This window comes from Hydra vulgaris, chromosome 15, assembly GCF_038396675.1.
Source record: "Hydra vulgaris chromosome 15, alternate assembly HydraT2T_AEP".
NCBI lineage: Eukaryota > Metazoa > Cnidaria > Hydrozoa > Anthoathecata > Hydridae > Hydra > Hydra vulgaris.
In genome coordinates this window covers 41,503,309-41,521,666 of record NC_088934.1, presented here as the reverse complement: position 1 = coordinate 41,521,666, position 18,358 = coordinate 41,503,309, and the positions used below count along the sequence as shown (strand labels likewise).

Genomic DNA, 18,358 nt, shown 5'->3' with positions numbered 1-18,358 from the left:
AATTAATAGTCTATATATTTTCTTAACCCACTCTATTTTATTCATCAATTTTTACATCTATTATATGTTTTTAACTTTTTTTTCTTAATAAAATGCTTTATGCTTTCATAAGGGATTGTCCATAAGTTATATAACACAAAAAAAACATAAGTAGGAGATATTAAGCTCTTTTACGCAGCGATTTTCATTAAACTCAATGGGCTATTTTGATTTTTTATTTAAAATAAGACTGTGCGAGGGAAAACTTTTGATCGTCCTTGTTTTTTTTATTGTGAAAGTTTGCGTTACGTAATTTCTGGACGATCCCTACTAAATGCAACTAAGGCATGGAACAAAAAAGTCGTAAAAAAAAAAGCCGATAATTTTAAACAAATCCTATTGGTTGTTAGTGGCAAACCGAACAACTTTTTATTTATTCGTATTTAATTTGTATGTAACAAAGAATTCGTAAATAATGGCAAAATATTTTAAACAACCAAAGCGTCTGTTCCACCCCGAGTTTGGTTTTTACGCAGAGCCTGGCTTGGGGTGCCGATCTCGGGGTAGGTACCCCGAGTTTGACACGCATACCCCAAATATGGATATTGAAAGTTTTTAAAATAATTATTTTTGCGGATATTGAAAGTTTTAACAGTAATTATTTTTTTGGATTGCTGATTTTTTTAAAAAATCTTTTTTTACGGTCCGTATATAAATTAAATGAAATTATTTCTGATTATTAAGGTACACATTTGTGATATATTAATTATTAAAAATACAGATACTTATTGTCGATGCCCTTTATCAAAAGGCTTTATCTCTAAGAATTTTAAACAAAATACATTATGACAAACTTATGTCAATGTTTCGGACCAACATTTGTCCGTGACTGCTTTTTATGTAGAGTTGAATTGATATAATAATAAAGTTATAATAAGAAAATGCTCAACTTTAGTATCATATTAGTTTTTGACCACTTTTTATTGAAACTTCCAGTAAATTGCCTGCATTCTTTACGCGCTCTTGATGAATTGTTACTTTCTACCGAGGAGGGAAACTATTAAGCTCAATATACGAAAAGTAAGCGCGATAAGGGGTCGTCCATAGAGTACTTTCGCAAATAGGGGGAGGAAGGGGGTCAAAAAACAGCGTACTTAAGCGTATGGGGGATGAAATATAAAAGTACGTAGGCAGTATTTATATTGTTATTATTGTTTGTTTTTCAATTATAACATACAATACTCAATGGTTTTTAAGTTTGAATAAATACCACGTTCTTTTTAAAATAATAGTATAATATCTAAAATAAATTTTAAAAATAATTTGAGAGGTTCTTTATTATTCTTATAATTTTTATTTTAATGATGGTGAGGTGTGTGATTGTGGGGGTAGGGTATCTAATAAATTGGATGCTTAGCCCGGGCATCATGAAGTCTCTGTGCACCTCTGTTAGGACACATCACTAGCGCTATACACAGGAAGTGTATAGCGCTAGCTGTATATAATAGGGCGCTATTATAATATATATTAGCTGTATATTATAGCACCCTATTACATTATGCTGTATTTTAAAAACAAGCGAATACGTTTATTTGGCACCTCAACGTATCCCCTAGATTTTTTAGACCTTTATACTAAGGGGAACTTAGAAGTATCAATTTTCAAAATTTTCGGCATACTTACTTTTTGGACGACCCCTAAAGAGAGCGCAAAAGCGAAAGGTTTTCCTACTGACAAATAGAACAGATTTAAACTGGAATGCGAATTCTTTATGAAAACGATATCTATTGCATATTACTATTGCATTATGAAAACGATAAATAGTCAAGTACATTAAATTATTGGAAAATATCTATTTAATATTGTGAAAACAGTTTATCAAGTTTAGTAATATTTAATAGAATGCAGATTTTAAATTTTTAAACTTTTATAACCTTAAGCACCATCAAGTTAAAACAATAATATTAAATTGTTATATTTAAAGATTAACACATTAAACCATTTTGTTTAAATTGTATTTTCTTGCAGCATATTGTTGGAGGGCAATTACTGTATTTAACTTCAAATGCTTATAAACACTAATAATTAATAACACCAACTCATCACCAACATCTATGTGGATATCTATCATCTTATCTTGACGTGTAATATCCCCATATGCAAATGAAAAATCTCGCGCGTCTTTGATGGCATCGTCTGAAGCTAGATATTGAGTAATATCGACATTATGAAGCATTTTTTTAAGTGGTTCAAAAATGAATTCTTTTCTTCAAATGTAATGGACAATTCAGTCGCTAAAAGTGCAGCAAATTAAAGGAATAAATATTTTTTATTATGATGTTTATGATGTAAAAGTCATTTATACAAAAAGCATAAATTAAATAAATATAAAAGAAAATACAAAAACATTGCCATACACATACAAGGCAATATGCTGTATTAAAAAAAAGTCAAGAAAAAACAAAAAAAGCCAAGAAAAAACAAAAAGCATGTTCATAAAACTTTTCACAATAATATTTTCGCTATTATAATAAATAAATATTATAAATACTATTTAAACTATAAATAACTCACTATTTGAAATTTTCACATTTGAGACTGGGTCATTACCGCTTAACCCTATAAGCCCCCGTAAATCAGTTTGATTTATATATTGTTCATACAAAATAGTAAAATCTAATTTTCTATCAATGGGTAAAATAAAAAAGTTCAAAGCTCCAGAAAATAATTGGTCTAAGGTTTCATTTGACTTATTTTCACTCTGTACTGACAAATAGGGGTTGTTGTTTTTGCAATTTTGTGTTTTCCTTTATGACATCGTGAAACACATGGTATTCCAACTTCAAAGCATCGACAGTGCTTGATTTGGCAAGCTTTTTTACATCGACAAAAAACTACTTTATTAGTGATTTCATTCAAAACCGCTTCACGCAAGCTAACAGTGGCATCACTTTTAACTTTGACAATATTAGTGTATGGCATCAAGTGGGTGGCAGTAAATCTCTTTTCAAGAATTCCATATGATGTCATCAATCTATAGGTTGGATTTTTCCCAAACAACTTATAAAGAACAACACATGGTAAACGCAACATATCTGAAGAGTTACGCAATGCTTTGGTATAGCCACACTAACATGATCACCTTTTTTAAAAACTACAACTATTATATTGTTTTGTTTATTGCACTTTTTAACCATGAGTTTTGCATTTTTTTCAAGATTACATGCTCTTTCATGACGATGGTTCATGCGAATTGGACAAGTTATCTAAAAACACAACATGATATAATATGATATTTTAAAAAACTTACTATTTTTATAAGTATTTGACATACTATGTAAATAAATATAATGTCAACCAATTTGAATAAAGTAAATTAATTCACAACTATTTTAAAAAGTCTTTTAAAAACTTTTTTATTGTACCTTCATTCTGTCTTTTGTATCTTCTTCAGACTCATAGTGGTACGAAAAGTCAACGATATCACAGTCTTCTCCGTGAGTAAGAGTGTTATCACTTAAGCCACCTTGATAAAAAAAATAAAGAAATAAAGAAGACCAAAAATGAACATAAATTTTGTTAATAATAATAAAGCATATTGTATATTGAGTATAAAATATTTCTAAATATTTGAAAACAAAAAATTCATTTGAAGACATGAAAACTGAAAGTTTTAATGGTTGTCAAAAATTTTTGTTTGACAATATTAATTAAAACAACAAATAATAATTAAGTAAACAGTAAGTTACCTTCAATGTCTTTAGTAGTTCCGCTGCATTCTGGAGTTTCACTTACTACCTGTACTACCTCTATCACCTACAATATAAATAACATGATACATTTTTCTAATTAAAATAAAAAATTTCTAATAAAAATATAAACATGATAAATTTTTTAAATATAAATATAAACATGATACATTTTTCTAATTAAAATGTACAATTGCTGGTCTAATTTAAATGTACAACATTTTTATTTTTAATATAACAAACATTACATTTTCATTTTTAATATAATAAACATTACATTTTCATTTTAAAATCTAATATTTTTAATCCTACACTACCTTCAATGTTATTGTAAGTTCCGCTGCATTCTGTCAATTGTACTACTGTCAGCAACATCTAGACAATAACAAAACTTTCAGATATTTATAGTCAAAATAAATAAAACAAGAAATATGTTGTAAAATAAACTTGCACACACAAAAAAAAGAAATTTCAACTAACTTATTTGATTATAAAATGAAAAAACTAATCCAGGTTTTTTATTATACAACCAACAGTTTTGTGACAGAAATGACAATAAATGATAAAAAAAATGAAAGTCGTTTTCATCCTGCTATATTGCAAAAAATGACTTTCATAGAAAAAGTCTTTAAAATAATAAATAGGTTTTGATAGGATTGACATTCAACTCATCTTAATTTTACCTTGTTCAGGATTCTCAGTTATGTTTGAAACATCGTCTTCATTAACCTCTTTACCCTCTAAAGAGAATTGTCGATTTGGTTTTTGGCCAAACACAATCTCAAAAGGTGTTGTTTTTATACTTCTTACATATGTAGTATTCATAACATCTTTAACATTTAGTTAGAATTTTAGGGAAAAAAAAAATTATTTTTTCCCATGTTCTTACAGTAAATTATTGTCAAAATGATAATAAAATATGTTATATGAAAAAATGCTACCATTGTAGTGGCAATAAAACTATTTAACTTTGAGCAATAGCTTTTCATTTTTGAAAAAAACTTGAATTTAAAATAAACTTACATTAAATTTCAACCAACCATTCTGACCAATTACTTTGACCAGAATCATATTCACGTGAAGAAATTAATCGTTCTATGGTAAAGTTGCCCAACTTAAGCAACCCTTGACTTTGGGAGTGTTTTGGTGAACCATTTATAATTTGGGTTTTCCCAGGCCATAATAATAAAAGTGATTTTATTAAATCGTTTACAAATTCATCCCCATTGTCACTATGTAAAATTGCTGGTAAACCAAAGTAACTCAGCACAAATCTTTAAGATAGTTTGCTGTTTCTACAGCTGTTTTATTTCTCATGGGAAACAAAATATGAAATTTACTGAAATGATCAACAACATGACCAATATATCTGAATTCATTATCTGGCTTAGATTCCATTGCAATCAAATCAATCTAAATATATTTAATATGTAAATATAATACAAATTAATTGCATTAAAAATAGTCTACCTTAATTAATAGCAGAATAACATACAAAAATTTAAATGATTATATTCATTTAAAATAATCATGGTTAGAAATTCAAAGTAAAAAACCGACTATACTTGAAGACGTTGTAAAAAACGAGTAGAAAATATTGGTTGTAATGCTTTTTTTAACTGTCTTTTATTTAAATTGCAAGTTGGGCAGAAACTGATAAAAATTTCAACAGCCTTTCTTGCAAATTTTGCGTAACCCTCAATAATCTATAAAAGATAAGTTTATTCATTTATAGAGCAAGCCCCTACAATGAAAACTGAATCTTTAAAATACGGAAAAATATAATAATATTTTGGGTAGTTAGTATTTATTTGAAGCAAGATAAAATTAGTACGATATCTAATATTCCACACATAAAAAAAGTAATTTACTTTTTATATTCTGATACCCATGGTATATTTACTAAATATACCATGGTTATCGCAAAAGGAAAACATTAGACATAAAAAAATATCAGTAAGTTACTAGTACTTTCTTATGAGTTTTTAATGCCCCAAGATGCAGACCATTCTGGCAATGTGCAATATTAATAGCAGAGAAAACATCTTTAGTACTCACTACACGACCGTAGTTTCCAAATGGCGACGATTCTCGCAAATTAATCTAAATAAATTTAATTAAATATTTATTAAAACTTTAAAACCAATTTAAAAAGACTTTAAATATACTATACATATATAATATTAATAAAAGTATATACCATATAATAATACACATTTACTTTTAAACCTACTACATAATGCACAGAAAAGCTAGTTTTGTTCAAAAGTATAGGCTAAAATCTATTCAAAGTTTCACACTGTATTAAGTAGCTGTAATATAACTAAAAGCATAAAATGTGCAGTATTGTCTGTTTACTTTGATTGTATTCTGACAGATCGAGAAGTATATGCAAATTGAGTATACTGTAAAACTTAAAACTTTGTGTCACAATATAAAATAGTATCATAAATTTGTTGTTGATGGAAAACAAATTTATGCGATAAATTTATATAGAAGATAAAGTCTACCTCTGTATTACATTTAGTTGGAGCACATAAAATATCTTTTAAACTAAAGGGTGGGTAATCAATTAGTTTAAATTTGTTTGACTTGATTCTTCGTTGAATATTCCGTGAAACAATATATTCAGTTTTTTCATCAGTTTTATCTTTCAAATATTTGATAATGGAAGTATATTCATACTCTGATAAAATAGAGCTGTTTGACTTGTTGTTAAGTCTTAAAACATTCAGGATTCATTTTTAGTTTGTCCTATGAATAATATGACTACAAAAATTAGACATAGACTTTATGATACAAATACAAATTTCAAATGATTATTTTTATAATATATCTAAAATTATAATATAATAAACGATATTTTAAATCGTGAAATATTTTTAAAATCATTATCTCTTGTGCATTTGCGTTTTGAAGGAGTAAAACTAATTTAAAAGCTCACTTCAAACAAAATTCTAAATATCTATTCACATTAAAAAGTCACTCAACCATGGCCGCCTGTACTAACAGGCCTCGTAAAAGCATACAGTTCATGTTCCGAGATCAGATCATCCAAATATGGTAATAATATGATGTCTTTCAAAAATTATTCGAATAACTCGATCATGAAAACTCCTCATTATTAAATTTTAAATCGTGGTAGTAGAATTTTTATTGTGTATCATTTTACTTCAAAATATACATAATTAGACTTCTAAAATTTTAAAGGCGGTTTATATTGAATATCGATATTAAGTAAGTTATTTTATATTATATAATCTTTTTACGAAACCATTTTTATTTCTTTTCTACCTAAGTTATACATTGAGTGATTATATGGGCTGGGCACTCAATCTAAATATGTGTATATATCTGCCTATATATATATATATATATATATATATATATATATATATATACATATATATATATATATATATATATATACGTATATATATATATATATATATATATATATATATATATATATATATATATATATATATATATATATATATATATATATATATATATATATATAATAGCCCATATATCACTCACTGGCCTACTAGAAAGCCAAGCCAAAAGCTGCTAATCACATAACAAATATGCCTAGAAATTCTTTACTGGTTATTTGAAGTAAAATATTTTCGGCTTTGTCTTAAAATAATAAGTTATATTCAAATAAATGACAAATTTACATCATGTAAATAAAGCTATATTGATTAAATTAACAAAACATTAAAAAAACTATATTGATAAAACTACATTAACTAAAAAGGTTTGAATTTGCTTTATTCATGATTTGTTAATAAATATTTTAAATACAAAGTTTCTTCAGATTTGCAAAGACTTTTGATATCTTCTAAAACTTTTACTGCTTGTTCGGCACAAATGTAAGATCTTTGCATATTTATAGGCAAAAGAATATCACACCAAAACTTTATGAATGCTTCAATAGCCTTTGGATGATCTTTAATGGCTTCCTCCAATTCTTTACCATTTTCAAGGTTAAACATTTGGTTCGAAAACCAGATATCTGGCCATTTTCCACTAACAAGTTTAACTGCCATCTCAATTTGTTGTCTGTCTGAAGGAATTAGTATATAAGCAAGTAGTAAATAAATTGCCTGGGAGTTTTGATTGGGGGATCTAGATTGGCTAATATTTGGTAAACTTTTAAAATTAACCTTTAGAAATTTATTTTCATTCCAAAAGTATTTCACTACATTAATCAGATGCTTCAAAAACTGCATGTAATCTCTCCATTTCAGATTATTCTCCTTTAATTGTGCACTACTATTGTTAAAGTTTAATGTAAAATAGTCATATTTACTACGTATTGGTTCAACAAAATAATATGAAAATATATGTGAATTGGTATTACCTTCGAAAAAGTCATCCAGACATAACTTTAATAATCGATTTAATTTATGATGTTGACAAGCAACATAGAGAGGTTTCTAAAAGTCAACACACTTAAAATGTATCAATCTCTTTATCACACCACTTATTTTCCCAGTGTTAATATTTGTAGTGTCTGTCAGGATCGTTTTTATAGATCTCCATAAATTATATTAATTCAAAAGTTCTAGAAGTCTTTCAAAAAATCTTTGACTTTCCATTCTTCAATACCATTGGCTTTAGCCTATCCTCTATTTTATTGTTCTTTATTACGACAACATGATGTTCCACCCCTGGTATCTTTTTTCCATCAAAATGTAAAGACCAATTCTCAACCTTCAATTCTTTTCTAAATTTATTTTGTAACTTTTTACCTTCCCTGATGACTGCCATATAGATTGCTGGTTGAGTTGGTGCAGGAAGATTGACACCAGCCATCTGAAGTTGTTGAAATATTGTGGCAGCTTTTTGTGAACTTAGCTTTGCTTGACAAACTAATTTAACAGCCTGGACTTTCCTCTGTTTAATTTTTTTGATTAATAATATTTATTGAAAGTTCATAATTACTGCCAAAAGTAGTAATGAGTCAGTAAGTGACAACACTTACTGACTCATTACTACTTTTGTGTTCCTCTCTGTATTAATTCCAAATTAAAGTTGATGGCATCAATGGAACGTTTTCTTTTTTAATTTTCTTTGAAGGATGTATTTTTTTAGGATCATCAAGCTTCATTGTACTATATCCAACTCTACCAGATGTCCAAAGTTGCTTTCTAATAAAGACTTTTTTCTTCAGAATGTAACCAAAGTTCTTTTTCTTTTGTTATATCTAATAAACCATCAACTACCTGGTTTTTTTATTTCTATTTGTCTCTTTTTAATTAATTTTTCTATCATCCTTGGCAATGATCTTTTATCACTTGTTGGAAAATTCAAATTAGCCCAAAGTTCGAAACATTCATCTGAAATTTTCTTTATTAGTACTTTCACATTTTTACAGTCTGATGCCAAGCTGGTGTAACACTAAATTTCACTACAAAAACAAAACAAACAAGTTTTCCCTTGCAGAGCATTAAGTTCAATCAAAAAAAATATATATATATATATATGTAATAGGGTGGCTCTTAAAACAACATTTTTGAAAAAAACCTGTTCCTACCCCTTTACTTTGTTCTATATAATACTAAAATACTAGGTTTAAAGTTTTTTTGAGCAAAAAATTATTTTAGGGGTAGCTCAAGTCCCTAAAATTTTGAAAATAAAAGTTCTTCTAAAGTATGTCAACCTGGTACTCAAAAGAAGCGAAATTATATAAAAACTTTAAAAATAATAATCAATTTACAAAAAAATAACTTTTTTCTTAAATAAATGCATAAAAACTATTGTTTTTAAGCTGAAAATAAAAAAAGTCATTATTTTCAAGTTTTAAAAAAATAGTTTTTTTAAACATGCTTTTTTTGTAAAGTGATTACTGTTTTTGAAGTATTTATATAATTTCGCTTCTTTTTAGTACCAGGTTGACATACTTTAGAAGAACTTTTATTTTCAAAATTTTAGGGACCAGTCAAATTTTTAAGGGTCTTGAGCTACCCCTAAAATAATTTTTTGTTAAAAAAAATTTTAAACCTAGTGTTTTAGTATTATATAGAACAAAGTAAAGGGGTAGGAACAGGTTTTTTTCAAAAATGTTGTTTTAAGAGCCGCCCTAATATGTAACTCCTGTTATATTGGCAAGACATCAAAACTGATTATGACTAGTATTTAATTAAAACTTTTTCACTATGAAAAAATTTGTCATTTTTTTAAGATGTTTATTTTTTACGTATTCATCATCTCATTTATTATGCAAAGTACTTATAATGCGATGCAATTGTTGTGTTAAAAACTAATATTTTAGTTAATTTGTTAGTATATCTAACTATTTAATGCTGATATTGTGTTTTTTAACCTTTTTTTGGGGCTCTATAATAAGTATTTTCTTTATAATTCAATAAATCATCTATTACTGACCAAAATATTTGACTTTAGATTGCACAGTATTTTTCACACAGTTCAAATACCATTCCACCCAATACAATATTTTATTAGGGAAAGCTTAAGTTAATTACATTTATTATTCTTCTGCAGCATTGAATGAAGTACTTTAAAGGTTCCCATCTATCAATTAATGGATATAGCAATATGATTATATGTAAAATAAACATTAAATGTTTTTTACATATAATCATAATGCTAATATCTATATATAAGCTTAGATTTTGTAAAAAAATCAAAATTTTATTAGAAAATTTAGAGTTGAATGGAATAAAATTACCTTTTTTAACTAAAAATGGAAAAAGTTAATTTTTATGATAATAATTCCAAATAAAAATCCTAATAACTTTTTTCTAAAATGATAGTTTTTTTTTTAATTTTTATATAATTTCTAAGTATTAAATAATTTTCAAAACCCAACATGACATACTTTTGAAATACTTTTTTTATATAATATGAGGGACCTGGTAAGCATTCAAGGATCTGATGCTCCCCCTAAATAAAAAAATTTTTATACAAGTTTAACAAAGTTGTTTGTGAGAACCAATAAAATGTTTCAAGAATATGAACAGATATTTTTTAGAATATAGGGGGCAGATGTCACACTCTAATATATCAGCCCTGGGCATTAGGAAAAATGAGGTCAGCAATTAACTACCAGGGATATGGTTCAGATTGAACTCGGAACTTTTTGCTTATAAGACAAGCGGTCTAACACTATACCACTACTGTATATAAATATATATTTGGGTAAAAAAAAATGTATTTTAAAAACATCTGCTTTTAACCCTAAAATGAAAAAAAGCTACGAGCTTTTTTTATTTAGGGGTTGTCAAATGCTGACCCTGGATCTGAGGGCTGATATATATAAATATATATGTATATATATATATATATATATACACACACACAAATATAAATATGTATATAAATATATATATATATATATATATATATATATATAAATATATAAATATATATATATATACACACACAAATATAAATGTGTATATATATATATATACACACACAAATATAAATGTGTATATATATATATATATATATATATATATATATATATATATATATATATATATATATATATATATATATATATATATATATACAACCCTCAGAATTAGGAAAAACGAGAGAGGTCTGCATCAGGTCGACATAGAAATGAGGTAGGCATTTTCTGTCGACCTCAAAAACTTTTAGGTTGGAAGTTAGGTCAGCATTGCCAAATGTCAACCTTAATTCTGAGAGTTATATATATATATATATATATATATATATATATATTATTGTATTAAAATATATTTAAAAAATAGTTATATGCTGCCTTTTTTATTGAAATCAATTCATACATATATATATATATATATATATATATATATATATATATATATATATATATATATATATATATATATATATATATATATATATATATATATATATATTATTGTATTAAAATATATTTAAAAAAAAGTTATATGCTGCCTTTTTTATTGAAATCAAGTCATATATATATATATATATATATATATATATATATATATATATATATATATATATATATATATATATATATATATATATATATATATATATATATATATATATATATACATATATATATATATATATATATATATATATATATATATATATATATATATATATATATATATATATATATATATATATATATATATTTATTAGAGTGACACAAAATGTGTAAAAAAAAATTAAAAAAAACCCGCATTACATTTTCCGGTTCAATCAAACTTAAAGACTCTACAAAAAAAATTTCTGATTCCTAAGTGATCAGGAAGAGCTACATGTAAATTGGACAAATTTTACGTTCCAAGCATTTTTTATTTCTTCACTTTATTTTATTATCTTTATTTTATTATCTGCAAACACTATTTGAAGGCTAAAAAGTTTGTAACTAAAACACTAGAACTAGAGATTTTCCCCAGGTATGTAACAGTTTTTCCATGCATACACTTTTTTTTAAAGGATATTAAACAAAAATAACAATGTTTTAGGAATGATTATAAGCATCTTGTTGAATATTTGGCATATTACATGAACGTTATATCTGAGAAATTAAATAATTTTCACATCTTTCAGCCTGGCGCCTGTTGCAATGCAAGGTTTATGGCCAATACAATATACTTTTTAATGCTTGATATGACATCCACAGTCATTGAATATCTGACTCCTGAAAAGAAACATGGTCGCAAGGGTAGCATTTATTGTTGCTATTTATTATGGATCTGCCTTTCTTAAATCAGGCAAAGCAGAGCATGCCGTTCTAAATGATTTTAATGCATTTAAAATTGCTGAAACAATTAAAACAAAATGGGATTATGAAGTTGGAAACTCACTTCATAAAAGCATGAGTAACCACACTTGGTATTTTTCTCCTTAAGTTGTCATACCATCGCTAGGTGATCCTCATAAGAACGCAGATGCTAAGCGTTTATTCATTGAGAAGTTTTTAAAATTTCCAGTTCCTAAGATATCAGAAATTTCGGTAGAAGCTCCATCAGCTGTTATTGTTTCCAGTGATTGTAGATTAGAGGACTTAATTACAAAAGAGAGTTGGTTTTTTTAAATACTCACAGGTCTTACCGAATCTGTTCAAGAGTGATGTACTTCAAGCGATTTCTTAGCGCTAGATTCATACAAACATTTCACTCAGTTAGTTCGCAATCTTAGTATGACTAACAACTGCGCAGAAAGAAATATTAGCTCAATTGAAAATTTTGTTCACACTTCCCACAATAAGGATCTGAGACAGAAAATTCTTTCAGTAGTAAGGGATCATAGAAAACTAATTACAAAAGATATGTCGCTTAAGGAACTGGTAAACCTGAAACCTAGAGTTGAAAAATTAATGTAAAATAATATCCATAAACATACTATAAACAGTGTTTTATTTTTTCTTAGATCAAACAAAACTATAGCTATAAACATATTTTAACCTCAATTTCTTATAAAATTGTCATCTTCTTAAAAAAAAGTCTTTTTTTAAAAGTGGGGTGTGGGGGCATGTGCCCCCCCCCCCTAAAATTATTAGATCACATTTCATTATTTTGTCCAATTCTCAGGGCCCACGACACTCTGTGTTGCCGGCCCTGAGAGTTGGAAAATTAATGTAAAATAATAGTTAACTGTAAGATACTACAGTGTTTTTTTTTCTTCTTAGATCAAAGATCAAACAAGAATTTAGTTATAAACACATTTTAACCCGTAAAAATAACATAAAGTTCAGGCAATCCTCAATATTTGAAAACTTACATGTAGCACTTCCAACAAAGAAAATTAAATAAAATTTTGTATTTAGGCTAACTGAATGTTGTAGAACAGGTTAAGCAACTGCGGTTTTTGATTTTCTAAAAATTTCATTTTTCGATCCTAATTTGTGTCACCCTAATAAATATATATATATATATATATATATATATATATATATATATATATATATATATATATATATATATATATATATATATATATATATATATATTTATATATAAATTAGTAGAAACACTCATCTAATTTTTTCTTTCTTCTACACAGTGTTTCTTCATCAGTAGGTTCATCAGGAAGAATTCTTCCTGATAAACCTACCGATGCAGAAACACTGTTTAGAAGAAAGAAAAAATTAGATAACTGTTTTTACTAATTTATTATAGCTCTGTTCTTTAAGAACATTGAGCACTCTGTTTGTAGAATACACTAACATAATTTATGTATTTATATATATATATATATATATATTTATATATATATATATATATATAAATAATACGTAGTAGTACACATACGTACACATACATACGTAGTATATACACAATATATATATATTTATATATATATATATATATATATATATATATATATATATATATATATATATATATATATATATATATATATATATATATATATATATATATATACACACACACTATATATACTTGAGATTTGTAATTCATGTTTTTCAATTACCAAATTAAATTTACCACATTTAACCCTTTCATCAGCCATAATCTCTTTATGCCATCTCTATATCACTAATGGTAGCACTATGTTGCTCTTCATCCATTACATCAAAGGTGCCTGTTAAGAACATAACTTGTTCTTAACAGACAGCTTGATTTACGACTACTTTACCACCTGTACATTCACCTTATTATTTACAAACCAGAAAAAAAAAAAATTATATAATAAAGTTTACACAATAAAAGTGACCTTATCTCATATGGTAACTCCTTTGTATCAAATTTCATTTTTTCACTTCATTTTTCCTTAATTTGAGGGCTGTATGTATGTATATATATATATATATATATATATATATATATATATATATATATATATATATATATATACATATAAATATATATATATATATATATATATATATATATATATATACATACATATATATATATATATATATATATATATATATATATATATATATATATATATATATATATATATATATATACATGAATACATATAAATATATATAAAAATATATATATATAAATATATATAATATATATATATATATATATATATATATATATATATAAATATATATAATATATATAAATATATATAATATATATAATATATATATATATATATATATATATATATATTTATATATATATATATATATATATATATTATATTGTGTGTATATATATATATATATATATATATATATATATATATATATATATATATGTGCAGAATGCATGATAATATGTATAAGTTTTACCTTTTGTGTCTTCATCTTTTTTTACATTAAAATCCACACTATATTTATCTTCCACTGGAATCTGAATATAATAATGATGCAATGATCAATTTATTGAAGTTTTATTTAGCAAAATTATATATCATCTATCTCAAAAAGCAAGGTAAAGTTATGCAAATAATAAAATTATTCAAAAAAAATTTTTAACAAGTAAATCAACACACAAAATACACTCATTTTAAAGAGCTAAAATTACATGATAATAATTATACTGAATAATAATGAAATAACTAAATAATTAATGTATTATTAACAAATTTTATCAATATAATTAAATAATAATACCACATGATCAATTATAGTCTGGCTAATTTTATTACTATTATCTTGAACGGCAAATATATTAATTGGATTATTGAGTTCCATTGTTAACAATATGAATTGTTAGTAGAAAATAATTAAAGATTAGTGTCAAACTAAAAATAAAAAGTAAAAAAATTATTAAAATAATTTTAAAAATTCTCTTTCAAAACCTAAATACATTATAATAGTTGATATTAATAGAATATCAAAAATTAATTATAACATCATAAGTATTATGAGAACTTGATTTAATTCAGTTATATAATGTTTGGAAAATCTATACAAACTGTTAACCTCTGTGACTGTAATTGAATTTCGGTATCCTAAGTTAGGATTCCTAACAATATCAACTATTATCAATATATTTAAATATTTAGAATAGCAATAAAGTTTATTGAAATTATGAACACGCAAATATTTAAATATATTAATAATAGTTGACATTGTTAGGATACCAAAAATTAATTATAACTTCATAGGTTTACAATATTATACATTATACCTGCACACCAACATGCGTCTTGCATACAAGAGCCTCTATTTACTTTTCTTTATTTTTCAAAACCAACCACTGCTTCTTCAAGAGGCACAGAGTGGTTTAGAAAAGTAATGTGGAAAATACTATAACATTGATTTTCGAATATCAAATGCCTAAAAAAACAAATATACATACTTTACTTGTAATCCTTATCGAAAGTATATCTTCTTGCTTTATACAGTAGGCTTTACCAGAAGTAGATAAATAATTATTTGGTAGATTATATTACATTTATCAACCTTTGTCAACAACTCGCGTGATAGACTCGCAAAACGAATTCGTTACGTAACTTCATTACCTTAAATGGATGATCCAATCTCGGAACATGAACACTCTCAAAGTGTTAATCGGGGTCTGGGGCTGGGGGCCATCAAAAAACAACAACAACTGCGGTAGTGGTGTAGTGGTAAAGCGCTCGCTTCATAAGCGAGAGGTTCCGAGTTCGATCCCCACCACGTCCCTGGTAGTACCGCGCTCAACTTGTTTCTCCGCGCAGCGGCCTTGTTCGTCAAGGTTCGTGTTTCGGAGTTGTAGAGTTGAGAGAGGGTTATAACCACTATTAAGTAGCCTCCTCATCTGTAGTGGCCTTCTTGGCCTTGAGGAGGTGAATAACAAAAAAAAAAAAAAAACTAAAGAAAAGTTTATGATTGCATGAACTTTTGCATGTAAAAAGCCATTTACATTTAGTATGCATGAACTATAGCTAGTTTTTTTTTATCTAACTAAATAAATAAGACCAATTTATAAATAACAAGTTGACACAAAAGTAAAAAAAAAGCATTCCCTAGCTATAAAGCTTTATCTACATAAACAAAACCTAGTAAAACATTCCCTAGCTATAAGGTGCTAAAAATCATACAAAATCCCATAGTCATTGATTGAACATATACATAGAAAATATAGGAAATATATCAAGGTGGCTACACCCAAAAAAAAACCTAGGTATATTTTAAAGAGCAAAAGTATAAATTGAATAGATTTAGTCAAAGTGTAAGTAACAGCAAGATTGTAGCAATTTTTAAAAAAACTCGCAAGCTATGAATTAAAGCTATAATTTTTACCAAAATCACATAATAAGTAAAAAATACACAAAACATATATGTAACATAAAAGTTGTTAAAAAATCGATAGGTTTACTTTGAAAGTTTCAAAATCTTTTGTTGTGGCTCTTTGGACGACCTTGGTGCATAGTTTTTTAAAAAAATGTTTGAAAGTGAAAGAACATACTTTCTTTCCATATTAAAGTTAAAAGACTCTGATATCAACATTAGTATATTGCAGAGTGACTTTCGGCAGACTTTACTAACAATTTCATGAAATAATATATAAGAGAAAATAGTCCACTGACAAACATTGTCATTTGGTATCTTCAAACCTCCACGATTTATTTCTACAGTATAATCACCAAATTCTCCATAGTAAAATTTAGCTTCATCTTGCTCTTCCACTTCATTTCGCACAATATATCCAGCAATATATACTAATCCTGCTTTTGTATCTATTTGCAAACTCTTTTCTAAATCAGGCAAATTGTCAAATATATCAATAGCATTACTGCTAAGAAAGTATCCACATTTTTGGCAGTTATGTCCACTTTCTGCAGATAAAGAATCAATATCTATACCAATATGGAGACTTAATTTTGCTCTTTGAATTTTAACTTTTTCTATGACATTTTGCACATTGATAAAATATGTGCCTCCAGATCCTAGTCGAAGTTTTCCAAATATTTTTTCTAGTGGGTCAGTTGTAAATTTTCCCAGTATTACATACTTAAAAGAATATTGTAACAAAAATTTAGTAATGGCTACTAAACCACGACATGTATGAGCTAAAGCTGCACCTGTATCTCTGGTCAACTGAAATTCTAAAGTTGATATAACTGCTCTGTCTGATCACAAAAGATTTGTAGGCAAGAAGAACACTTTTTGTCTCTCAATAGGTTTTGGTGCAACAGACACACTTATAAGTTTAGACAATTTTACAATGCTATTTCCTTCGAGTTTGAACAAGCTTAAGATACTAGACCAGCATGCATATTTCGTTTTCCCATCATATTCATAACGTAACTTTCGACTTTTTCTGTGATCCAGTTATTACGACCAGATTTAAGTAAATGTACAAAGTCATCACAAGAATATATTGTCTTTAGTCAACCATGGATCAACACAATCAAACTTTTTAAATAGTGCTTGGTTTACTTGATTATTGTCGCATATTAGGGCTACAGGTACCCCTCTAGCGCTCTTTATTCCTTCGAAGACAAATTGAGTTTGTTCAAAAAGAAATTTAGAATCAAGCTCACCAACTGGTAAAATTCTGCACAGATATTGCAGCCCCCCATAAAGTGACACTAACATAAAACTTAAAACAGTTGTTGCTAAAGAGTCTGGTTTTTTTACTGCTTTACTAAAGACTGAGCCAGCATGATAAGTAAGCGATGATTTAACATAGACTTCATCAATTAAAAGTATACACTTTTTTTGCATTTCATTGTCAAGCTTTGAAAAAACTGAGTTT

The 18,358-nt window shown here is 26.4% G+C and overlaps 1 protein-coding gene across 6 annotated transcripts; it reads right to left on the bottom strand.

The window, feature by feature from the left end:
• Nucleotides 1–2,448: 2,448 nt before the first annotated feature.
• On the bottom strand, nt 2,449–16,120 carry LOC136091388 (SCAN domain-containing protein 3-like). Of its 6 annotated transcripts, none has more exons than XM_065818882.1 (11): nt 16,068–16,120; nt 15,803–15,951; nt 15,283–15,413; nt 14,959–15,019; nt 5,700–5,831; nt 5,294–5,434; nt 4,752–5,141; nt 4,046–4,103; nt 3,729–3,795; nt 3,405–3,505; nt 2,449–3,245 (listed from the first exon to the last, which is right to left on the bottom strand). In XM_065818882.1, the coding sequence occupies exons 4-7, from the start codon at nt 14,971–14,973 to the stop codon at nt 4,992–4,994; spliced, it is 438 nt and encodes a 145-aa protein (XP_065674954.1). In that variant the 5' UTR covers nt 14,974–15,019; nt 15,283–15,413; nt 15,803–15,951; nt 16,068–16,120; the 3' UTR covers nt 2,449–3,245; nt 3,405–3,505; nt 3,729–3,795; nt 4,046–4,103; nt 4,752–4,991. The 6 variants fall into 6 exon arrangements, with proteins under 6 accessions (XP_065674954.1, XP_065674957.1, XP_065674958.1 ...); XM_065818885.1 differs by having other exon boundaries at nt 15,803–15,877; nt 15,974–16,097; XM_065818886.1 differs by lacking the exon at nt 15,283–15,413.
• Between the last annotated feature and the right edge of the window lie 2,238 nt (nt 16,121–18,358).